Genomic DNA, 25,704 nt, shown 5'->3' on the forward strand with positions numbered 1-25,704 from the left:
GCTGCTAAGCTTTTGTGTTAGTTACATTGGGTGTGTTACAAGGTGCTGATGCTGTTACAAAGAAAATCATCTCAGATCTTAGGAGTCTGACTGGTCTGAATTAAGTTTTAATGTTGAAAGAAGATGAGCAAGAAAAGCTGAATGACAGAAAAATTATTTTATTGATGGTTTGATGCCGTCTGTAAGTTTCAACAAAATTTTCATATGGATAAAGAAATATGTAGAAGACAGGATGACTGAATTGGAAGTTTCCATTTTCATTTGCTTAATTCATTGTGACAGGTAGCCTAAATAAAAGGGCCTTATGGAAACCCTGTTGTGATAGAAGTGGGTTTCATCAAAGCATTTTAAAAGGCAAAGCAACAACAACTTTACACTTACACTTTTGAAAAATTACACTTCCTTTTGGCTCTACTGGGGAACATTGAGAAATGTACAATAACATTCCTAAGGTTGGCATGGATGCCCTGAGCAGTATTTTGTGGTGATTCTTAGTAAGGATAGAATTAAATGTTAGCGGATATGTACATTACTCTAAGAGTAATGCTTCCTGTTTATTTTGATGGAAACCACAACAGGTACAAAGCACACAAAAACACTGCTTCATAGAGCAAATTCTCAACTACAAAACACTATTTTTCAAGATAGTCACCACCATGAGCTATGCTTTTTCGCTAGTGATGAACAAGAGCCTGCATGCTGCACTTGTGAAAACCTGTACCAGTGGCAGTGACCTGCTGTTGCCACTGCTGAAATGCACCCCCACCACCTCACTGTGTTCACATCTGCTGTTTGGTCTCTGTAAATGTTCACCAAGCATCAGTGAATGTCAGTGGGTGACGTTTCTGCATGGAGGAACTCAATGACACACGTTTGCTTCATCAGAACTTCCATGTCAGGTGCCATTCTGACAGAATGCCCCTCTGCTGCCATCTGTCACACAGCAGCAAATGTAATGGAATATTGGTGGGAAGGTTCAACCTGTACTGCCACACCACCAATATTCGCCTCTGATGTTGTGGGCCAACATGATAAAACAAGCCATTACTTTAATGACTTTAATATCTAAAGGGTGCTCTAAGAAGGAAGCACAGACCCTTCAGCAGGGTCTTTTGTGGTAGGACAAGAGGAAATGGTTTCCAACTAAAAGAGGGAAGGTTTACAATGGATATTCTTGGAGTCTTGAGAAGATAATTGTGTTTAAAAAAATAATAGCATCCATTTAAGGTGAGTTTCATCTAAACACAAAAGGAGAAGCAGATTTTTCAAAATGTATAAACTTTATTTAAGAACTCAGTTTTCATTTAATGTTGCCATTTCCTTTTGCATAAAGCTTTATAAAAAGATAAACAAATGTAAATAATAAAGAACTGAAATGGAAACAAAGAGGGCTGGGTCTGGACAATTATCGGTAAGTATTTACTATCATTTGACCTTTTTAATTTTCCAACATGCAGTAATCTCAACCAGCTACAAGAACCATCATAATTAATTATTTTTTTCCGGGGAGGAGGGAGAGGAGTAGATATGCAACAATAAAGTTCACAATGCTGAATGGCATTTTTTTTCTCCATTTGTTTAACACTTCTGAAAATAAATCAGAGAAGTGCCTAATCTTGATTTCCTGTGCTGTAATTTTCTGTTATTTACTACAGTTTGATTCAGGTACAAAGAGTAATCTTGAAGTATTTAAAATTGATGGTAAGTTGTCCACATGGAGATGTGACATATGATGATTTAGTGATGTACGAACGACAGTGACTTAACAATTCAGATGAGAGTGTCAACTGATTACACTGCGATAATGTTAGCATAAGCTTAATTTCTTCACTAATTGGAATTAAAAAAACCCCAAATGTTCTTCAGTGACAAAAAAATTGTTATTCACGCTTTAAAAAAAACGTTAGTTTTTCTGCTTACAATTTAAAAAATGCAGTTATGTTTTCAATGTCCATTTTGTAGTGCAACAAAAAGAATGAAGTCTAAAATAGTGGAGAGAGACAAACATGATTTGGATAATGGCCTAGCTCAGGACACAGCAGATTTCTGCACTACTCAGAATTCACCTCTGGACTTAGGCGAGTCAAAAAGTATGCTCCCACAGAAAGGCTGTAGTTACTTCAATGTTTAACTGAGGTTTCATAATGCTCATGAGTGTTATTTAGCCAGGGAATGGCACGCCAGTTTTCCTGGGTGTAAAATTTAGAGATTAAGACTGGTAGATCAGTAGTTTGGTACCACATAGAAATGGATATATGGTCCTTCCTTTAAGAATCATAGGTATGAAGAAAACTCGGATGTCTGAAACTAGATGGTGATTGACTGAACTCTCTGATGACTTTAGTCTCTGTTTCACTGTTGGACTATTTACAGATATAACAGTCCTCCAATTTTTTTCCTAGCAGTGGATTGCTATCCTTATACAGATTTTCCATTCAATGGATAAACAAAGACTACTCTTAATTTGGTCTGAAAGATCTTGTATGTGGAGCTGTAACCACTTAAACTGACTTTAAAGAAATGCCAAAGACACGTTTCTGTTAAAGCCTGTTTCAGTTGAGGACTTAGTTGCATTATTCAGTAGTAGAGAAATATTCCCCTCTTTAGAGACAAGAGCCCTGGGCTCAATCCTGGAGACAGATCCCTGAGCCTGGGCAAAAGGAATTTCAGGCATGGAAGCTGCGTGGCTTCCTGCTTTGCTCTTAGGCATGACGTTAGTAGTCAGAGCACTCTCCACAGAATACGGGAGACCTTGACTCAATTGCCCTCTTGGCCTGAAGGGACCCAAAATTTCAGCTCTCATGTCTCCTATCTTTTCCCATTGAAGCTCTCCTAGTTTGCATGAATTGCTGAGGATTCCACCCTGCTAATGAAAGGTAATTTTAGCATTGTACATTGCCATCACTGGACAAATTATAAAGGCAGCCCTTGAGGCACGGACTACCCAAAGTTTTACTACAATATGAGTGGATACTGTTAACTGGGGGCTTTTTTTTCAACTCCGTCTTTTCTAGGTGTCTAGGATCCTAGATCAGCATTGATTTCTCCAACTCTCCAGAAGAGCCGAAGCACCAAGTGTAAAAAAAATGGCACAGTTTTGGTCATTCTTTTGTTCTGATTCTCCAGCCTTAAAGATGAAGCTACTTTTCTGTGAAGGATGGATATTATGTGGTATAATAATTATTATGGTTTAAAATATTTCTGTAAATAGACTCCAAGGCACCATGTGATAGCAGCTCCTACTTGGGAGAATATTAAGTGTATACAAAACAGCATCAATGGCATTGAAATACCAGGAGATTATTAAATACAAATTCTGCTATCTGGAGGTGTGCAAACAATTTATTAGTGTTCAGTGCAACACTGTACAGGGGAATGAGTCTGCAGTCTCGTTTCTCTCCAAGGTCAATAAATGGTTTCTCGGCTCTGGTGAGCATTTACTTGATATCTAAAGTCCTAATGTAAAAAAAAAATAAAGAGTAGTTTTACTCTCGCTATTTGTGGTGGAGTCCCACTCTGACAGCATCAGAGATATCAGTCAACAGCTGCAGATGGAAATGGAATAGTCCTCATAACTGAATCCCATGGGCTGCAAAAGGATTTTTTCCCCCACCACCCAAAAAATTCCCTGCAGCAGACAACCTGGAGCCACATTAAGGATTATTTCTGTCGAGCTGGCAGAGCAATTTGCCTTGTTGAATTAGCATGTCCTAAAATTAAAAAGGCATTTTAAAATAAGTGTGATGGTACAGGCAGTACAACTATTGCTATTATAAAATATATTGACATACTTCAGTGAAAAACTATGAAGACACAGGAAGGTGTAAATAACTCCTGGAACTTTTGCACTGGTTAGTGAATCTCAGTGATAAGCAAATCAGCATGTATGTTGCCAAATTAAAATAGAAAGCTATCAACAAATTAACACCCTTTACACAAGACTTATACAAATAGCACATCTTTCATAGTTTGTGTTATTGCAAGAACAAAATTGCATAGACCTTTTGCTGGCACTGCCACTCCCCAAATAATGCTTTGTCTTATCAAATAGTTCAAGTAGTTCACTCAATTTAATGTAACCCACTAATGCAGTAAGTGTTTACACGTAGTGAGAGAAAAAATCCACAGAGCTCAAAAATATCAGCAATTACATAATCATCTGACTGAATAGTAGTTCAGCAAGAAAACACCCCTTTTATTGTTCCTTACGCTGTCAGGCTGTTTTGAAAGTGTGACTGCCAGAATGTATCATCAGAGCCAAGTTACTCTTCTGAAGTTGAAATGCCAATTGTGCTCTTCTTCTCCCACCACCCTGAAATCCAGAGTTGTAGACACAGGTTTGTTTCCTAAATAGCAGTACTTTGTTTTCAAAATGCTGAAAATTCCACTTTCAGTTGATGCTCTTTAGCATTAATATAAAACTGGGAATTGCGAGGGCGTGTGCTGCCTGTAGTAGTGCTTCATTGGCAGACCCGGCTGTACTCCTGGCATGTGGAACCCAAGCCAGCCACCGATAAGTAAAGTTTTCCATCTGGGCAAACGCAGATTTCATACAGTCCATGGGACACACCGGGTCCTCCTCTTGTACCCTCGGGCAGCTTAGGCAGTCTCACCGTTTCTGCATCAAGCAAAAGCTGCATGGGAGCAAGCAGGACAAATGAGTTTGTTAAAGATAAGGATGCACTAAAGCGTGCCATAAAAACAAACTGATTTGCTGAGCCAGTTCCATGGAATCATAGAATTGTTTGAGTTGGAAGGGACCCTTAAAGGCCATCAAGTCCAATACCCTGCTATGAACAGGGACACCTACAGCTGTATCAGGTGCTCAGAGCCCTGTCCAGCCTGACTTTGAGTGTCTCCAGGGATGCGGCATCAACCACCTCTCTGGGCAACCTGTGCCAGTGCCTCACCACCCTTATTGTAAACAACTTTGAGGAATACACCTGAATACCTTCTGCAGAGCCTTGTACCCTGTTTAGTGGTACGGCGACTGGGGCTCTGCTCTGGACAAGAACCTCTTGGATTGCTGAATCCAGGCACTATGGAGCAGCTGAGTGCAAGCAGGATCTTATTAAAAGGAATTTCTCTAATTTAATACAGCATTATGCCAATTGATACTATTATTTAATCTCAACCATAAATAAATATCTTCTCTTTGGCAACATTAATTTTAATATCTCTCTCCCAATGCCTCGGGAACTTAATTAGCAGAACTTGAGAAAAGATCTGAAGTTATCCATTATTGCTAACCACAGCTATAGAAACAGAAGGGCTTCTACTCACCACACCATCACTGCTGTGCAGTTTGATGTCCATCTGGGAAAGAGCTTCAATATTCCCCGCTTGTGCTTTGATGTTAATGCCTCTTGGAGCATCCATGCTCAGAGACCGAGTTGGTGACTCCAGCCTGAAAGCAGAAGGAAATCCAAAGTAGTGCATTCTCATACATCCCTTTAGCTTGAGAAATAAGTAAGCTTTGAGCAAGCACCTCACGGATCTCACTCAGAGTCACAATAAAGATGCAGCTGCTTTCTTCTTCAGGCAGACTTGAAAAAGTAGATGATTTAAGAACACTGAAGTGTTCCAAATGAAAAACATAGCCGAATTCATAACACAGATGTAAGGTACTATTTCAGATCTAGCTTCAGATTGTTTCAGTATTATTAATTTATTAAAACTCGTTTTTACACTGAATTTGTCTTCATTTGTGAATATAGAAAACAGTACAATTAGTGCAGCCTTTAAACAATGAGAGTTTTGACACTGCTGCCAGTGAGACTGATTTCACTCCTTCTGTATGTATTACTCAACAAGATGACACCTGAAACTTAAAAATCAGCTGCTTAGCTTGAAATAAGAATTACACACTGTAGAAGTTGTGCCCCTCGGTGCCAGCAGATGGCAGGAAGGCACCGTGTGAGCTCAGCCCTCACCTTGGCAGGGGGGTTGTGCAGGATCAGCGACAGCTGCTTGCCAAATAGTTCAGGCCTTGTTTGTTCAGAATTCTGGTGTCATTTCCACAACAGGTAGCAGGGATAGGAATAGTTATTGAAAATCATCACGAGGAAAGAAAAAGCCCAAGCTCAACAATAAGCTAGTGACTCTGTTGAGTGTTATGGGAATACTGTGGTGGTCCCAGTTTCCTTTACACCTCTATTATCCCGTCTGTTTTGTTCATTCCTTGCACAAAGACAGAATAAGAGGGGCTGGGATGTCACAATACCTCCGTTGTGATTTGTGTACAAGAGCATGAGCACAGGTCTGTTCTGCATCAGACTTCTGTTACACGACTGGTTATGTCTATTAAGATTTGTCTTTGTGATTTAGCAAATTTTCTCTGACTTCTTGTTCTAGATCCTCATATTTATACGTTTGTGAAAAGGGAACTTGGTGCACATTTTTCTGCACTGTACAATTGACTCTGTATTTTCACTATTTAAAATTTAATATATTTTCATAAATTAGTGTCAAGGTAGTTGTGTATAACAAATGTTTTCTTAGTTCCTGCATAATGCAACAATTTACTTAGCTTGTTTTAGAAAAAGCTATAAACTTTGAAATTTCTTATGTTTTTTGTAAAGAATTTCACCTACATAAATAATCTATATGTAGACATGCATTTTTCTATTTAAGCTGTTGCATATTAGAAGGAAGTGGATTGGGATAGATTTTTGAAGAGCTTATCAGATCAGGAAAAGCAATCAAACGTCAGAGAAATAGATTTGCCTGCTATGAAACATAATGCTGGCAAGAAGCCTCCAGACTACAGAAGCAGTTACAGATTTATGGCTTACCCATCATTTAAATTACATAGCAGGATTACATGTGGCATGTTAATCACAATCCCAAATGCCTGCTGTTTATATGGGTCCTATTTCTAACTGTCTAATTAAGAAAGTCATTGGAGCTTCTGGGCAATGGAAGCTACAGTGCAATTCGAGCAGCAATTTTAAAGCCCTTTGGATGTCTTATGTGTTAGATTTTAGCAAAGGCAACAGTCAGTCACAATCATGATGCATTTTGTCATACAGATCAAAGACTCAACTTCTTAAATCCTGACTTAATAAAAGGGAAACAAGCACCTCTTGTTAAAATTACATCCTGGCTTTTATCAGCAACTGTGCAGCCAGCAGGAGCAGGAGGTGACTGTCCCTCTGTGCTCAGCACTGGTGAGGCCACACTTTGAGTACTTCGTTCAGCTGTGGGCCCCGCACTACAAGAAAGACATTGAGGCCCTGGAGCATGTGCAGAGAAAAGCAGTGAAGCTGTGAGGGGTCTGGGGCACAAGTCCTATGGGGAGAAGCTGAGAGAACTGGGATTGTTCAGTCTGTAAAAGAGGAGGCTCAGGGGGACATTATCCCTCTCTACAACTGCCTGAAATGAGGTTGTGGTGAGGTGGGGGTCAGCCTCTTCTCCCCAGTAACAGTGATGGGATGAGAGGGAATGGCCTTAAGTTGCACCAGAGCAGATTCAGGTTGGATATTAAGAATGATGTCTTCTCAGAGTGATGAGGCAGTAGCACAGGCTGCCCAGGGAGGTGGTGGAGTCACCATCCCTGAAGATGTTCAAGGAAAAGGGAGATGTCACTCTGAGTGAGTGACTGAGCTGACTTTGAATATCCCTTTGCAACGAAGGGCACAAGACCTCATCAGCCCTTAGACCTGAACTTGAAGTCACTTAAAATGATTAGTCGGTCGCAGCCTTGAGGTCAGTGGTGCACAGGTTCAGACTTCTGCTGTGAGCTTCAGGATCTGGAGAGTGCAATAGTGTAGGAACTTACACCGTCTTGGAAAGAGATGCTTCAATACGTAACTATGTGAATAGAGCACTGGTAGCATTTTAAATGGCCGTCAATAAGGCAAAATATTAGTGACCTTAAAACTGTTGGCAGTTGCTCTGCACTGTGTACAGTTTCTGTCAGTCAGGAAGCAAATACACAACTACGTACAGATAATGGCTGATAATAAAATGTCAAGATCTTTCTCCAAGGAAAGAAAAGGAAGAAGAGAGTTGAGGAGGTTGAGCAAGAGGCAGATGCGCATCCCTCAACTTTCTTGGCAAAACAGAAATTCACCTTGTTTGAAAATGTGAGAAGATGCATAGAGACTTGCAGGGCAGACGGAAGTCCTGGAGTTTGTGGTCCATTGGTAGTGTTTGAATTCATGTGGCAAAATGATGAGGGAATGTATTTTTACCAATCACTTCATACTTTTTACTATTACCTTTTTATTACGGGCATATATATGACATTTAACAGAATGGAGTGAGGACCTTTTTCATCTAGAGGAATTAATCTGTGTACTGTGCTGTTCCAAATGAGACAACTGTCACGTCTGTGTCTCATTTGGGGTGACAGACTCAGGATTTAGGAGTAGCTAAAGATACATTAGCACCTGGTGCAATGCAGCAGGAATTGACTGGGACCATACAGTATTTGATGCCAAGGACCTGACCCACATTGTATGTGTTCTGGGGTGTGCTCCAGACTCGCTGTAGCCTGGCTCTGTAGTCTGAAATCCCAGAAGAATGGCTTTCAGGCTAATTTCTAAAAACCATCCTGTTCATGTGCTCCAACCAGTTCCATGATGAGGACCAAGATGTAAGGATTGTAGGCAGCTGGAAGATTTCCCTCAGAAGTATCTTCCTTTATTGGAGTTGAAATCCTCATGTAGATTTCAGTATGAAGTGTGAAACAATGGGAAAAAAAGATGGAGATCTTTAAATTATTAAGAAACTAACATCTCTAGGGTCAGAAAAGTAACCTACAGAGGATTCTGTGGGCTTAGTTGGCAGTGGTTCTCTGCACGTGTCTGCGTTCAGCTTTGCTCTTTGATTAGTCTGAAGGCAGTCTAATTCACCAGCACTGCAGCCAGGCTGTAGTCAGAGCATACACTGATTACACAGGAAAAAGAAACTGTTAATGTTTTAAATGGAATTTTAAACCTTTCTCTCTATGAGGAAGCATGATTTCTACTGACACGAGCTTGGGGAAAATATTTTCTAAACTGTAGCTGGAAAGGTGGATAGCAAGCAGCCTGATGCCAGTTCCAGCCCATTTTCACTTATCTCCTAGCAATGTGATGTTTCGAGATCAGGAAAGTGAAGAAAGTGATCAGAATGTAGGAAGAGTGTGACTGCCCACAGCTATGGATCTTGGTGTCCTGCCCTGTGGCTTCTGGTTGTTTGCCAGCAGGTTCCAAAGGCAAAGAAGGACAAGACAGCAGGACTGAGCTCTCAGTCTCAGAGTATGCCTCACTTCTGTCTTGTTTTGTTTTGGAGAATTATTTTTGTTGGAATCCCTCCTAAAATTTCATCTCTGTGCAAACAGGAAAGATGACTTTCACAGCATCTTCCAAAAATTGCATATGTAAGACATTAAAAAAAAATTGTTACCTCTTACTGAATGTAAAAAAATACAAAATAGTAATGACTCATTAAATCTTCCCTGATCATTTTCCACACAATAATGGAATCACTGTTATTCTGTCAGGCCTTGGCACAAAATTCTGATTTGACATAACTACTGTAAATCTTTCAAATCTGGACTTTTTTCCCCCCCAAATACTCCTCACATCACATATATTGAATTTCTTCATTTAAAGGTGGAACGATTGCTTCCTCCCTGAATGATGCTGTACTCCATATTCTTCCATTCACTTTGATGCTCAAAGTCTTAGTGTCACTGATTTAAACTAAATGAACTGTAATGAACAAAATTTGACTGAAAAACAGCATCCATTTTCCCCAGTCAAGTCCATTACTTAGTCAGTGGTTATATTATATCATCCCAATTTTTGTAACGTAGTTCAAAGAACCCATTTTCCAAGAGTTATTGCTGCTGGGAGTTGTCTGCATTAGCACACACATTTGTTTCAATAAGACTAATGTCAGTATCTACAGGTCCTTCATACTATATCCCAAGTTAGTCTGTCATTTACACCACAGTAAAATGTAATGTGAAAAATCAGTATGAAAATATAATTACAATTATTTAAAATGAAAAAAAAAAAAATTTTTGTGTTTTTTTTTTTTTTTCTTCCAGCTTCTTCAAAGTACACCTGGTTGTTTCATTCCACACTAATTCAAAGGAAAAATTAAGAATGCACAAAATGCAGCTTAATAGTAGGAAAACATTTCCAACTCTAGAACACCAAAGCTAATTCTTCTCCATAAGAACATTACTGTGCAAGTCATAAAAAAGAGAATCACCAGTACCTTGGGAAAATACAGAAAAGATGACTGATATGAGCAGAAAAGGAATAGGGTACAACTCAATTCAGAGCAAGATACTATGAAGCTGTCTGTTTAGAGTTGTGCATTACATACATAGAAACTGTTAGGGAAAAAAAAGGCTGGAATGAACAAGCTGTACATAAATAAAATTTTTCTAGTAAATATGAAACTTTTTTTTTTTTTTTTTTTTTACTTCAAAATAATGGAAAAAAATGTTCTAATTTGTTTTTAAGAGTTGCTTTTTTCTCAAGTCTCTTCTGCTAACTCGATAAGTACATTAATGCAAACATCATTTTGGGAGGTCCTACCATTTTGTCTGCACCTACTTGGGAAAATCTCAGAATGTACCAGGCTTTGCTGGCAGTTTGTAGCATATCTAATCTGCAGAACATAAACACAAATGCACATTGTAATGCACTGAAACATCTCACATACTTCAGTTAGGGCTACCCTGAAGTAATTACACCAGGATACAGTATGTTCTGCTCTGTCCAGTAGCCTTCTTCCTTAGGACGGTAACGCTATTATTACACACACACACACACACATTAAGAGTCCAAATGTGTGAAACATGAGCAGATTTTGGATAATATTACTCAAGATGAGCTGTTAATAGTAACACAGGACTTTTGCGTGGCACATGTAAAATTGCTGCAGGATTATCACTTAAAATTTGTTCAAGTTCATTCCCTGTTGAAAATAACACTGTCAGGTATTTATATCTAAAATCAGCATGGTGTGAAAGTATGGTTATTAAGCTTAAAAATAGCCTGTAAAAAAACCAAAAAAACAATAACAAAAAAATCCCACAACCCCCTATGTTTTTTTACCAAGTTAGAAAGAAAAGGTACTTCTTTTAGATAAATATGATGTTGTCATAACTTTCCCCCAAAAACAAAGTTCTGGCATGGTCAGGGCATCCAAGCTAATTATTACATCAGAAAAACTCATTACCTTGTTGCTGATAGCAAACAAGAGTCAGTAATTGGCAGCGTTTACTAGTCCTAGTTACAAGGCTATGTAAAAATGATTAATAATTTCAATGAGTTCCAGGAATATAGGGGTTGCAAGTGGAAAAAGCTTCATAGTGGGACTTGAACATAGCCCAGGATGGTGTGTGGTCTTGTTACATCGTTTCTCATGATGAATTTTCACTTCTTCAGACATTAACCAGACACAGCACAGTTGGTGAGTGCGTGATACCTCTTGATGAATGCAGTTGCCTCTAGCAGCAAGGATAGGCCATCCCGTGTACCCTTCAAAATAAATGGAGAGAAATAGGCACTCTAGAGCTTAATTCATCAGATCTATTTTAGGTGTCTCTCTTGGGATAAAATTTTTAATTCCCTAATAATGCTTGTTGCTTTCCACAAGGAGGTGATGAGATCCGGTGTCTAAAGATGTACTCAAGATGTATAAATGAGTTGAGATCAATTCAACCTGAGCTATCTATCCAAGCAGTTGTAAACCACTGGAGCCATAATCCAGGAATGTTACCTTCCTTGAGAAAAGAATTTATGTGGGTGGTTCATATGTAAACCTACTGATATAAAACTATCAGAGAACATCCAAAGGAGGGCTAAAGAGATGGGAAAGGATCTGGAGGGCAAGAGGAGTAAAGAGCAGCTGAGGACCCTGGTTTGCTCAGCCCAGAGCAGAGCAGGCTGAGTGGAGACCTCATGGCAGCTGCAGCTGGAGTTGGACTCTGTGGTCCTTGTGGGTCCCTTCCAACCTGGGGTATCCTGTGATTCTGTGATAAGAACCCTTCCCACTTCAGTGAATGGATCACAGAAATGAGGAACGCATTTAGGATCATCCAAAGTGTTGACCAGATGCAGGTTTTTGTTGCTATTGTTGCTGTTGTTGTTTTTTAAAAATCTATTCCATACATAGAGGAAGTGTGGTCGCTTTTCAAATAAATACCTATATTGGTTTTTGGCTTATGTTGCTTTATGCTGAACATGATCAAGGATAAAGGGCAGATCCCTGAGATGCTCCATTCGTTTTGGATGGCATTCTTAAATGTTGTGATTATTTGCTGTTCTTTAAGATGTCAGCTGGTATCTGGTCAGTTTCTCAGCATATTTTCCATTCCTTTAATCTAAATGAAATTTTCCTCATGTTTTTATTTCTTGAAGTAGTTTACATTCCAAATTTATATTCTAAATCTGAAAGGAACGGTGACAGATGATTCCAGTGAAGTTCAATTATGAGATTCTGGATTCAAGGGAATTGTGAAGCATAAGCACAGCAGGCACCAACACTGCTTACAGCTTAGGGAGGACTTTTGTGCGCTATTACAATTACAAAGCCAGATTTGGATAACAGATGTTTCCAGTTGCTAAGGTGTTGGTTAACAGAACTTATTTTATGTAAGCAATATGAAATAAATATTCCAGGTTCTGGAAAAAGTGCACTTACATATTTCCTTTAAAAGGAAATAAAACACTGCCAAGTTTTAATAATACTTTTAAAGCCTATAAAAGTAGTGTTTAAAACAACAAGAGCATAGCAGGTATGATTATTACAGTGTGGTTATTTCTTTATTAGTGCTCCATCCATCTTACATTCTGAGATGCTTTATTCCTATTTGTCCACCGTCACTCAATCCGGAGATATAGAAGGAATGAGAACTATAGATCAGAACTGAGATATGATTAGAATAGAAGCTCCTCTCAAGACGGACAGTTACAATAAAGAGTGGTAAGCAGAGGTAATTCAAAGAAGGTTTTCAGGATGACCTCAATTTTATGATGTGCTGACTCTCTAGGTAATTAAAGACGACCAAGACCTCAGAGAGCATGATTGAATCTGGCACACCACAGAGGTTTCCAGCATGGTTATCTTTCTCAAATAACTATAATGACTTCAACTTATTCTAAAATTTTACTTTGATATAAGAAGACTATTTGTATCACTGTTGTAAAAATCTGGTTACTATTTTCATAAAATTGTCTTCCAGGCTGAAATGTGCCATACCTTTAACTTTATATACTTCAGCCAATGTATTCTTTGCTATGTAGAAGCACAGAAAGATTTCCACTCACTTGAATTCTTCACTATGTGCCGTTCATAATGTCCACGTGCTCTTCTCAAGTGAAGAGGTCTTTGCTGACAAGCTGGTCATGCCCTTTCCCTCTTCTAATTCATTTGCACAGTGACAGAATGTGCCACACTCTTCATTTTCCTCACCACAAAGCCTTTGGGATAAGGGAAAGAACCTGAGTAGTGACTGTGCATGTGTACATCATATTGTGGAGATCCACTGTTGTTAGGAAATGCTCCCCTTTCTTCTTTTGTATTTGCTACAGGCATGTGCTCGTGGTGGGAGACTCCTGCTTCATGCTTTCCCCAGCTCCCTTGTGTTGGCAGTTACATAAGTGAAAAATAACATAAGGCACTCCACCCAGATCAATGTTACATCTAAGACCAGAGACAGCACAATCACAGACTTACAAATAAAGCTCCAGGTGGGCATCTGCAAGGCGTCTGTAACTGTGACAATTATATTGAAGTTTCTGAGGCAGCTTGTGCTCTGGTGGAGTATTCTGTAATCACTGATGGCAAGTTCCCTTTTAGCAATCTTACAGAATAATCCGACATCATCAGGTATGCAGTTCAACAGTGCAGGGGCAGAAATGGTTATACCTTTGGTCTTCACACTACTGACGTAAGCAGTCACAACATGCAAATGGCTTTGTTTCCTACAAGCAGCAGAAACCACTCCTGTTGATTGAAACATGTTAAGTGAAATCTCTGACAAGCTGAGGCCTCAGGAAGGACATCAACCACCTCACTGGCTCAAGTGAAAGTCAGTTACAACAGCTGGGAGAAACCTGGCATCTGTTCTTAGGGAAATCTTTTCTAGCAAAAAGGTCAGTAACACTGGTGTGTGGATCTCCTCTACTCCTGTTACAGAGGTATCGCTGAAGAGTTATCCCGATGATTCTCCCACCCCAGGAGGGAAGTGCCTTCTGTGAGAGCAGGAGAGAGTCCCTTCGGAGACTCAGCATTACTGACCTATGATCTGATCAGAGGTAAGTCCATCTCCTATGGTCGGATGGTCCATTTGTCCTTCATCAATTTATTTTGTAAGATTTCAAAAATCGCTTAAATCAATCAGTTGTGAGTGAAATGATGAATGACCCAGTTTTATCTGTATGTATTTCCAATGGAGGCTCAAACCGTTCCCACTAGCACACGGATGGCTCTCATGAAGTGCTGAATTTAAACAGAAACGTGTTCAAAGTGAAGCAAGACCTCTCAGCAATCAAGACCAAACCCTCAGCCTGCAATCAGCAGCTGACTTAGTGCAGAAGAACAGGCATGGGGAGCTTTCAGCAGAAAAGCAGCAAGGACCCTATTCTGCTGCCAGCTCTGGTATGTTATGCTACTAGAAGCTAATCAAATTAAGATCAGATCTAATCAAAAGACAGAATCAGAAGAACAATGAGAGAAGCATGAATAACCTTATTAGGAAAGAGAGCACACTGAATGGACCACTCCCAAGAACACCAAATGAGACCATTCTGCCTGCTGTAAAACTCATCAGAAGGAATTTAAGATAACAACTACATTGAGGTGAATGGTTAATGGCTGTGTTCTCTGGGTTGATTACTGTATGTGTTTTACTGCATATGTATTGTTTGTAGTCCTTGCATATGTACGAGGGTAGCTCCAAAAGCTGTGCTTCCTATTTATTATGTCGATCCACAACACCAGAGGCAGATGCTGGTGATACAGCAGTGGAGGTTGAACGTTCCCACCAATATTTGGTTACATTTTGTGGCTGTGTGACTGATGGCAGCAGAGGGGCGGTCTAATAGAGTGGCATCTGCCATGGAATGACTACAGGGCAAAGGTGTGTCAATGAATTCCTCCATATATACAAAATGTCACTCACTGATATTCATCAATGCTTGCTGAATGTTTATGGAGAACAAAAAGTGGATGTGAGCACAGTGAGATGGTGGATAGTGCATTTCAGCAGTGATGACGGTGTGAAAGACAAATCATGTTTTAGAGAACTATGCAGAGTTTTAGGAGCATGGCATGCAGGATCTTGTTCATTGGTGGTGAAAATGCATAGCTAATAATGGTGGCTATGTTGAAAAATAGTGTTTTTCAGCTGAGAATTTGCTCTATCAAGTGGCGTTACTGTGCTCTTTGTAGCTTTTGTAGTTTCCATGGAAATAAGTAAAAGGCATTACTTTTGGAGCAACTTACATACATGCCTACTGGAAATATGTGCTCATAAATAACACAATAAAGATGGAGTAATTAAATACTGGGGAAAGGTCACGTTGACAGATGAAAACTGCAGGGTATGTGAGAAAGGGTGAATGCTTTGAAGTACATTTCCTTGAGTTCCAAGTTTGAACAGTATGTTGATATTTCTTCTGAAGGGAACACAGCTCAACAGATCACTCTTTTACTTGAAGAAAAATCAGTACGTGGGCTCTCTCTTCCCTATTATTAACTTTTTAGTAACACACTAGGGATGTATGACTAACATATTCAAGTAGACATTAAGTACAAATCTAAGCAGAAGATGTTACAAATGCAATGCCTGAAAAAGAAGAAAAAATCAAACATGACCTAAACTGGCTTATAAAGAAAGGTCTTTGAAATACTGACAAAGTTTATGAGAAATGATACAAAGAACTACTGGAATTAAAAAAAAAAAAAAAAAAAAAAAAAAGCATTGTAATTTGTAAACTCAATCCCAAGATGTTTCAAAAGCATGGGTGCAAAAAATAGCTTGCAAACCATGATGCAGAAAAGATATTTCACCTGGAAAATTCTTTTCACTGTAAGATTCACATTTTCAAGAGAAGTCAATGTTTAAAAGATCAGATATGAAGTACTACTAATGTCTATGCTAATGAAATATTTTAAAATATCTGAGTCAGAAATGTTTTTGAAAAGGCAATAAATATGATGTCCTGTACAATCCTTTTAAACTAGCCTTTTCATAGATTTGAGTTCATCAAATGAATGAAAAAATAATCTTTTATGCTACCAAAAGAAGTATTTGACAGTGTTTTCAGTTAATGTGAACACAGCATAATATATGAATGTAAAAGGATAACTAGTAAAATAATTCCTGGGCTCATAAAATTATATTGGAATAGAAACATCTCGCTAGTAAGGAGCAGAGATGCTTTACAAATACTGACTCATAATTGTAGACTCACTTTCCCATTATGTAATTCATTCTCTTCTGATTGATTGGGCTTTTGATTTGCATAATGAATGCAAATAAAATCTCTGTTCTTCAATTAGTCAAATGCTACTTTTAGTCAATTAGCATGTGAGCATTAGTATTACAAATATGATTAAGCAATTATTTTATGAACATTTTTACCCTGATTGGCTTTCATACATCTCCTTTTAGATTTCCTTCCTAGATCTTCCTAACAAAACCCCACAGAATCAGTTTCCACTTTTCTGTCTTTCTATCTGCTTTACCCATAGCAAAAGGGTAAAAGGAAACATGTTATGAATGGCGAAAAAAGTAAATCTTCATAAAGAGTCAAAGAGAAGCAGAAGCCATAAGAATAGTAGAACTATTGGCTGCCACAAGACATAAGTTAAAATTAAAAGGGATGTGTTGATCATATTTAATTTGAATATAGATGGGAAGATTTAGCGGCAACCAACCAGTTACAGCAACTTGCCTTAACTAAATACTGAGAAGTATCTGTATAATTGAGCTCTCAAACTGTCAGCATTCTACAACACGAATATCAAAAGCTAATAAGTATACATTTTGGTGCTTTTTAAGCTTTGAACAGAGGTACTTCATCAAAATATGAAGCAACACTTCTTATATTATTTATTTCTTTATTTTGTTATGAATATCAATATAATATATTTGTTTTAAATGAGGCCATCTCCTAGGAAATATTGAAATGTTCTCAGAAGATTTTAGCTCATAAGCTGTTAAACATAGCCATATTCTGATAACATTATATATACATTTATAACCATGCTCTGACAAAAGCTGACTCTCACTCTCTGGAACAGTGACATCATTCCTGCCATAGTGCTTTTCAGATTCAAGAAGTGTGGAATGATGTGGGTCCTTTTCGACTTGGATGTAAAACCTCAGTTGTAGAACTGGAAAATACCACAGATTGACTGTAATAACAGTGATTTCCCATAGGACTTGTGCTCAGAATGCACAGTTGCTTGCTGTCAGACATCCATATGTGGCAAATATGTGAACAAAGCTCATCTTTGAGCATTATATTTTTTAGGCACAGTATATGATTGGTTAATAAATGGTATCTTATCTAGACATAAGAACTTTACGACAGCAACTAAAAAGTAGGCAATGTTGTACCTAGGCATGCTTCAATTGTGAAAAGCAGAGTTTGTTACTTTATACCATTTGGAAGTAAGGGCAAGCATATCCTTTTTTCTTTACAAGTGAGTCATGAATTCAATCTATAAGACTGAAAAAGGTTTGGTGTGCTTCCTTCCAACTACAGAATGAAAAGACAGTTACTGACCACAGCATAATCGCACTGCTCTGTCACCACTACTTAGCTATAAAAAGATATGTTCTAACACATATCACTGTGTTTCCAGAAAAGCAGTCTATCTTGAAATTTGACATTTGGACTGTAAAGCCAGCAGAATGTGTAATTCAAGACGGCCATTTGTGTTGTTGGTGATACTGTTCTAAATCAGAACAACAGAGAATGTGGTCCCTGTTCATATGATGCCAGCTGAAATGTTACAATCAATCATGGCTTTCCTGTCAGCACCTTGAAACGCATAACTACATCCGAAGTGGATGGGATTTCTTGAAGCAATATTCTCTGTTCCCAAGGCTGCGTGTTGTGGCACTTGATATCACGTTCATCAATGACATGACAGTGGGATCAAATGCGTCCTCAGCAAGTTTGTGGATGAGACCAAGGTGCAGGGTGTGGCTAATGCCCAATGGATGCCATACAGACAGACTCAGACCAGCTTGAGCAGTGGGCCCAGGAGAACCTCATGAGGTTCAATAAGTGGAAGTGCAGGTCTAGCATCTGGGACCCAGCAACCCTCATTACCAATACAAGCTGGGGGATGTAATCATGGAGCACAGCCCTGCCAAAAAGAGCCTGGGGGTACTGGTGGATGGGAATCTGGACATGAAGCAGCCCTCACAGCCCAGAAAGCCAGCCATACTGTGGGCTGCATCCAAAGCAGGGCAACAGAGTGATCCTGCCCCTCTGCTCTGTGCTGGTGTGGCTTCACCTGGAGGACTGCATCCGGGTGTGGAGTCTTCAGTACAAGAGAGATAAGGACCTGTTGGAGTGCATCCAGAAGAGGGCCACAAAAAATGATCCAAGGGATGGAACGTGTGCTTCCTGTGTGGATAGACTGAGAGAGCTAGGGCTGTTCAGCTCGGAGAAAATAATCCAGGGAGACCTAAGAACAGCCTTTCAGTGTATGAAGGGGCGCTGTAAGAAAGAAGGGGACAGACTCTTTATCAGGGTCTGCTGTGATAGGACAAAGAGAAAAGGTTTCCAAGTAAAGGAGGGAAGTTTTAGACTGGACATAAGAAAGAAGATTTTTACAATAAGGGTGGTGAAGCAATGGAAAAAGTTGCCTGGAGATGTGGTGCTCCCTGGGGACACTCAAGGTCAGGCTGGACGGGGCTCTGATCGAGCTGTAGCTGTCCACGTTCATTGCAGGGGATTTGAACCATATTACCTTTAAGAGTTCCTTCTTACTCAAAGATTCAGTGATTCTATGAAAATAGCAGAAGATTAATAGATGGTGAAAGTACGAAGATAGGACTTTGGATGAGCAAATAGGCTCTATTGCCTGTAACTACAGAGTCACTAACTTAAACTGGAAAAGAAGCATTTTTTTCAAAATAAAAATAGAAAAGTATTAAAACTACATTGAAAAAAAATCACATCGAAGTGCCTATCAATTGGTATTTAACCTGTATTTCAGTGTGGAATTCAACAGAATATTTATAAAATATTACAAAATTCCTATTTACTGGATAACTTGTCTCAGCTTCTTTGCAATGGAATGCATGGATCTTGTTAACGCTGACATTTAAGGTTGTCCTTGAAAATAACATTTTTCCAGCATCACCTTTGTAAATTGCTCTTATCTGTCAATATCTTAACTTAGCATCTGCATTGCAGACAAATGCATTTGCTTCTTGATCCTTCTAAGGATCCCTTCACAGAATCATTGCTGTCTCTGCTCTCAGATTTGACCCCAGTTATGGGTGGTACAGACAGCGACATAATTAAAAGATAGAGGCATTTAGAACTGCTTTGAGTTAGCTTCATGGTATGCCAGGACATCAGTGACTATTGCATACATTACACAGTTTTATGCTCTGATATCTCTCACTCTTCTTTGGGTTGAGCTAACTTGGTTTCTAGCACAGATGGTTAGCAGCTTTAAGGCAGATATCAGTGTTGATGCCACCATGTAGATACAACTGGTCACAAGTGGTGTTCCCCAGAGGTTGGTATTAGGGCTTGTCTATTTAATATTTTAATTGATGACTTGGACAAGGGGATTGAGTGTATCCTCTTGTTGGGAGGATCACACCATGTTGGGAGGAAGTGTCCAACTGCCTGGGGGTAAGAAGGCCCTTCAGAGGGATCTCAACAGGCTGGATCACTGGGATGAGCCCAATGGGATGAATGGGACCAAATGCTGTGTCCTGCACTTAGGCCACAACAACTCCAGGCAATGCTACAGGCTTGGGGCAGAGTGTCTGGATGACTGTGTGGAAGAAACAGACCAGGGGGTGTTGGTTGATGCTTGGCTGAACATAAGCCTCAAGTGCTATGTTCAGTTTTGAGCCCCTCACTACAAGAAAGACACTTAAGGCCTTGGAGCATGTGTAGAGAAGGGCAACAAAGCTGGTGAAGAGTTTGGAAAACAAGCCTTACAGGGAGTGGCTGAGGGAACTGGGGTTGTTCAGTTTGGAGAAGAGGAAGATCAGGGGAGACTTTATCACTCTCTCTTTGTTAAGAAAAAATTGGTGGAAAATTTGGAAAATAGGGTGGTCAGGCACTGGAATGGGCTGCCCAGATGGGTGGTTGAGTCACCATCCCTGGAGGTCTTCAAGAAATATTTAGTTGTTGTACTGAGGGTCATGGTTTAGTGGGGAAATATTGGTGGTAGGTGGATGGTTGGACTGGATGATCTTGGAGATCTTTTCCTTGGTGATTCTATATTCCTTGACATTATAACAATACTTGTTATATACTGTAAATATATACTGTAAATTCTGAAAGAATCAGTATTTCCAACTATTTTAAGTCAACTGAGCACAGAAACTGAATGGGATTTTAACTATTAGAGTTAAGCCCTGCCAACACATAGCAACACTCTAGACCAAAATGTGCTTTTTGTTGACACGTTAATATCATTAAACAGATAAGCTGCCAAATAAACTCATCCAAGAAGTAAAACATTATGAATATTTTGAATTAATCTCAGTGTTTTGTTTCAATGATACATCAAAAACACGTGAACCATTGTTAAATGTAGCTTAAAACAATGTTTTTAAATGACATTCAAAGAAGAATTCATACTTAAAAAGTAACATAGCACAATCTATCGAATAGAACTATTAGCTTTAAGCCTATAGAAAATTGTTAATTGATAATGTATTTGAAGCAAAGTAACAACCACATAAAATAACCAATATGTATCCAATTAAATTTATAGAGAGCTTCTTGACTGTGTAGTTAAAAATTTCCATGTCAGAAGTGCTCATAAATACTTCATCAAAACAGGCAATCACAGGAAATTAAAAATTTACAACATAATCAGACCACTCCCTCCAAAACCAATTTCATTAAAATGTAGAACTCTAAATATTGGCCAAAGTTTGTCACATCCAAATTCTACTGTAGTAGAAGAAAGTGGAGATAAACATGCAAAAAAATTAACATCCCAAGCCCATTTTGTCTTCAAATGCAAGCACATGATAAATTAATGTTGTATATCAAGAAGAAAATTAGAAGAAGTATCTTAATAAAGTTTCCCTCTCATTTGCAATTCTCAATTTGAAAATTCAGTTACCAACATACAGAAAGTATTCTTGATAGCTTAAATCATCTTCTGCAACTCTCTAATAGTTATTCTTATTGGAGAAAGAACACTAAGAACAGAAATCATGACTGAAAGTAGTAGACTGCCAAGGTACGAAAGGACAGAAATAAAACTATAAAGAACTTTTCTTCATTTAATTCTTCTTTGAACCAACTTATAAAATGAAAAAAAGATTTTCATGAACTGAATGTAGACTGAGTTGAGCTCATAATCAACATATTATAAACTAATTAGGGATCCTCCAAATTACACAGAGTAATGCACAAAGAAATGCCATCCCAGGATTAAGGAGTGCTAAATCATAGAAGATACTTTATAGAGAGATTTTCTCACCCCAAATCGTTTTTTAATTATACAGAGTTTTGCACCTTTCTAAATGTTTCTTACGAATATGTTTTCTGAAACTGATAGAAGTTTCTAGAAATTTTTATTCATCATAAGTTTATGACTGATTTCTGATAAGCAACGTTTATTTAAACATGCAGAGAAAGTCACTTATATATTCTGAAATTGTAAAATCAAGGTATATAGAAGAAGATACATTCAGTATATTATGTAGCTTTAAATATTCACCACTGGTAATAAATCATCTCATATTATACTTCAAAATTGCAGACCAATGTAATATTTTCTTGAAAAGCATCAATATGTCATATAAAATGGAATTTAGTAGTGGTTCTATACATTTTTTTAAAAATTCCTTCATATGAAAAATGTGAGCACATACACCAAACGTGCTTATTAGACTTCTGTTTTGATGCATAAGTTCTTACCTTAGCTGTTTAAAAGCTTCTGCCTTCACGAGTGGTGTTTCTACAGAGTGTTCAAAAAGTGCTCCTTCAGGCCCTGGAAAGGAAAAACCCATCTGTACTGTAAAAGTTCAGCTATTACAAATAGTGACAGGGAATTATAGCTACTTTGAGAACAGAAGAAAATACAAAAATATCTATTAATAATTAATGAAACAATTATTATATAGAAACTGTTTTGCTTTACTGTATTGGCTGGGACTACGGAATACAGTTAATGTTAAAGTACAGGTGTAAATAAGTAAAATGATGTTTAATAAATCTGAAGACAAATGTTCTACTACTTCTGACAAAGAAAATTTAAATAGGATTTTTACAATGCAACTTCCACTAGAATTAATAGAGATAAGTAAAACTCCACAAAACCTTTGCAAATATTACAGACTTAAATAATCACATTAATTTTAGACTGTAGCACAAAAAAGCTGGCATGTAGTTCCATCAACGATTTCCTCCTGTTGTCAGTTTTGGTATATGCACAATGGTATTTAAAAGGTAATGACTATGGTATCAGATTGTTTACCTCTTGAAATAAAAGTAGTTTCAGCTCAACACAGGAAAAATAGTGATTGACCTACATGCAGGTGGTACGGCATACGTGGGATGAAGCAGGTCAGCCAAAGGATTATTTGTGTTGTGCTGCTGCAAGCAAATGCATCTCAAAGCCAGGACATCTAGAACCCAGGTGAAGTGGGTGCAGTCTCGAATGGTTCCTAAGATCCTTTCTTTAAAGGTGGCCACTGTGTAGACTTATCGTGTGGATCTCAGTACCCTCCTGAAAACTGAGAGTCCTTGGCTGTGCTTCTTCTTGGTGGTTTTAAGTTATTTTGTGTGTAGTTGATTGTTCTCCTCTCCTTGTAATTGTGCTGATGAGTTAGCAAGGTGACAACCTTACACATTAGAGATGATGGAAAAATCCTAAGGAATTAAAGAAGTTTGACAAAAAATATTCATTTGGAAGACCTACGATATTTTGAAGGGATATCCTGACCTGTCAAAAATTCTGACTTTTTGTTTATGTCCCAGCTAGAAGTGGCAATGAATTCAAATTTTTCTTCAATAAGTAGAGACTGCCTTAAATGTGGTATTTTTGGGAACAAATCATGATCCCTTTCTGTCCTCCATTCCCACTGCATCCTATCTGACAATTCTTAAGTAAGCAAGCATTTCACCGTTTTCCTCACCCATATTTCCATCATGCATGGAATGAGTTGTAATTTCAATGAAATTACATATACTGTCACAATGCTACCTGTACTCACAAAAAGCTTGTTTTGTCAATAAATTTAAATTATCTGCATAGTTTATTAGAAGAGACAGCCTGACCATAATGTCTTCCAATTGCATTTCTCAGAATTTAGGTATATTAAGATAATGTGGCCTGGAAAGGGTGTATTTATAGAGTAATATAGTTGGTTTTACAGATTTGCTGTTCATACTACACAGATATGGGGGATTTCACGTTGGACCAACATTAGTCTCATTCTGTGGACTTAAAGTATATTTGAAATTTTGATGTAGTAAAAGCATTCTTGGAGGCCATTTCTTAGTTTGGTTTCATCCAAAAAGAATTCACTTTATGTGCTCCCTTGTCTTCTCCATGGTGTAAACCAGTGGGATGTGAGAACTGTCAAAACTATCAGTTCTGCAGCAAAAATGCAGTCCTGACTGAAACAAATGTAGGGCAACCTGTTCCAGTGCTTTGTCACTCTGACAGTAAAGAAGTTCTTCCTTGTGTTAGTGTAGAACTTCCTGTGTTCCAGTTAACTTCCAGTTTGACTTTGTTCCAGTTGATTTTCTGTATCAGCTTGGCTCTACTATATAGTAGCTTGTGGTATATAATGGAGATACATGTGAATTCTTAGATGAGCTGTGTAGCTTCTTATATTACTAACTGTATGAAACTACATAGTTTGAAATTTCATGCCTTGCTAATCTGTTGTAGTAGAATTTGACTCTGTTTCAGTTTCTTGATATCCAAATAGCCTTGTCATAAAGCGAAGTTGTTTGTGCAGTTTCAGGATAAAAGGTCAATTTCCATCCTGTTTTAAGGTCTATAGGAAAGGCTGAGCATTTGATACCACTGGTACTCCGGAGAGAAAGACTTATCAACTGGCTTCTTCAGTTGTCAGGAGAAAACCTCCTCAGCTTCTTCTTAAACAGGCTGTCTGCAGTACACATTCACCACAACGATGCCCAAGTTGATCCGCCCTTTAATCCTGACCCATAAGTTTCCAGCTTCTTCCTCATCCATCCCAAAGTAAAGCACCATGAATTCCCGCTGTTCTCACAAGTAAAAAGGCAGCTCCCCCCTTGCCAGGCTGTCTTTCTTGGAGAACCTTTATTCCAGTGAAATATTTGAGTGGCACATTTGACAATAGAATCTAAACCACAACAGCACCTTATCTGTATTTTGTAGCATCTCATTACAGTAGATACAATTCTCTGAAAGTGCCAGAAAGCCAGTACATATTGGAACATTTCCATGGAACCTAATGATGTGACACTGCTTCAGTGCCATTAAATATCTAGTCTTGCAATTGCATTTTTATAGATTTTCCTGTTATATACATGTGCAAAAAAATCCCAAATTTCAATCTAGATCACTTGCAATAAATCATATAGACTGCATTACTATAAAGATGTAGGAAGAATACAATCACTTCCTTTAATATTTTGCAAGAGTTCTAATAATAAATAGTCAGAGAAATATGAAATAACATATCCAGATATCAAAGTAATTATCAGGTATTAAAAGGTAAGTGGAGTTCAGCAGCTTATTTATATGAACACACTCTATTATCTGTTATGTTGACAAATTCACAGAATGACAGAATTGTAGGTGTTGGAAGAGAACTTTGGAGATCATCCAGTTCAAGTCCCTGCTAAAGCAGATTCCTACAGTAGGCTGCACAGGAAAGCATCCAGGTGGATTTTGAATATCTCCAGAGTAGGAGACTCCATAGCCTCTCTGGTTAACTTGTTCAAGCACCCTGTCTAAAAAAATAATGACATCAAAACGAAAATAAATGTGTCTATAACTTGTGAGTTTCATTTCCACATTAGACCAGCGTGGATTGATTCTATGTTCTGCCTGCTTTTCATTTAATTTATCTGTCATCTTTAGAATTCCATACAATAGTTATAGCTCATCACCAACTACCCATAGTTTGAAACTGATTAAAGTGGATTTAAAGGTTAAATGTATGGATGTTTCTATCACTGGCTTTGTGGAAAAACATGAGAAATTCAGGTTTAGTCTTTCTCATATATTCATCTGAAAGTCAAGAAGCTGAGGCACCAGAGTACAAAAAGTGAGCATGAAATACTAAGGTCCCCCTAGCAGATTGATTAAACATCATCTTCTGCACTTCTTGCACCTTTTCTGTATTCAGAAAAGCACTGGTTATGACATTATTAAGTACATCTATATCTTTAAATTGCAAATGAGATGACAAGCTTGGTTGATAAAGGTAAAAGTATGGGCGTAATAAATTTCCATAGGCATTTACTTTGATGCTACATCATATTTTGATTAAGAGATTACAGCAACACAAATCAG

At 38.3% G+C, this 25,704-nt stretch overlaps 1 protein-coding gene across 6 annotated transcripts in view; it reads right to left on the bottom strand.

The window, feature by feature from the left end:
- Positions 1–1,298: 1,298 nt before the first annotated feature.
- The window catches only part of SGCG (sarcoglycan gamma), a 116,075-nt gene continuing 91,669 nt past the window's right edge, over positions 1,299–25,704 (bottom strand). For all 6 annotated transcript variants that reach the window (XM_031615752.2, XM_031615751.2, XM_090133819.1 and 3 more), the window contains 3 exons: positions 22,107–22,179; positions 5,284–5,407; positions 1,299–4,634 (listed from right to left, as the gene is read on the bottom strand). In XM_031615752.2, coding sequence (XP_031471612.1) covers positions 4,461–4,634; positions 5,284–5,407; positions 22,107–22,179 — 371 coding nt within the window. In that variant the 3' untranslated portion in view covers positions 1,299–4,460. The remainder of the gene's footprint in view (positions 4,635–5,283; positions 5,408–22,106; positions 22,180–25,704) is intronic.

The sequence above is a fragment of the Phasianus colchicus genome, chromosome 1 (assembly GCF_987193195.1).
Source record: "Phasianus colchicus chromosome 1, bPhaCol1.hap1.1, whole genome shotgun sequence".
Lineage (NCBI taxonomy): Eukaryota > Metazoa > Chordata > Aves > Galliformes > Phasianidae > Phasianus > Phasianus colchicus.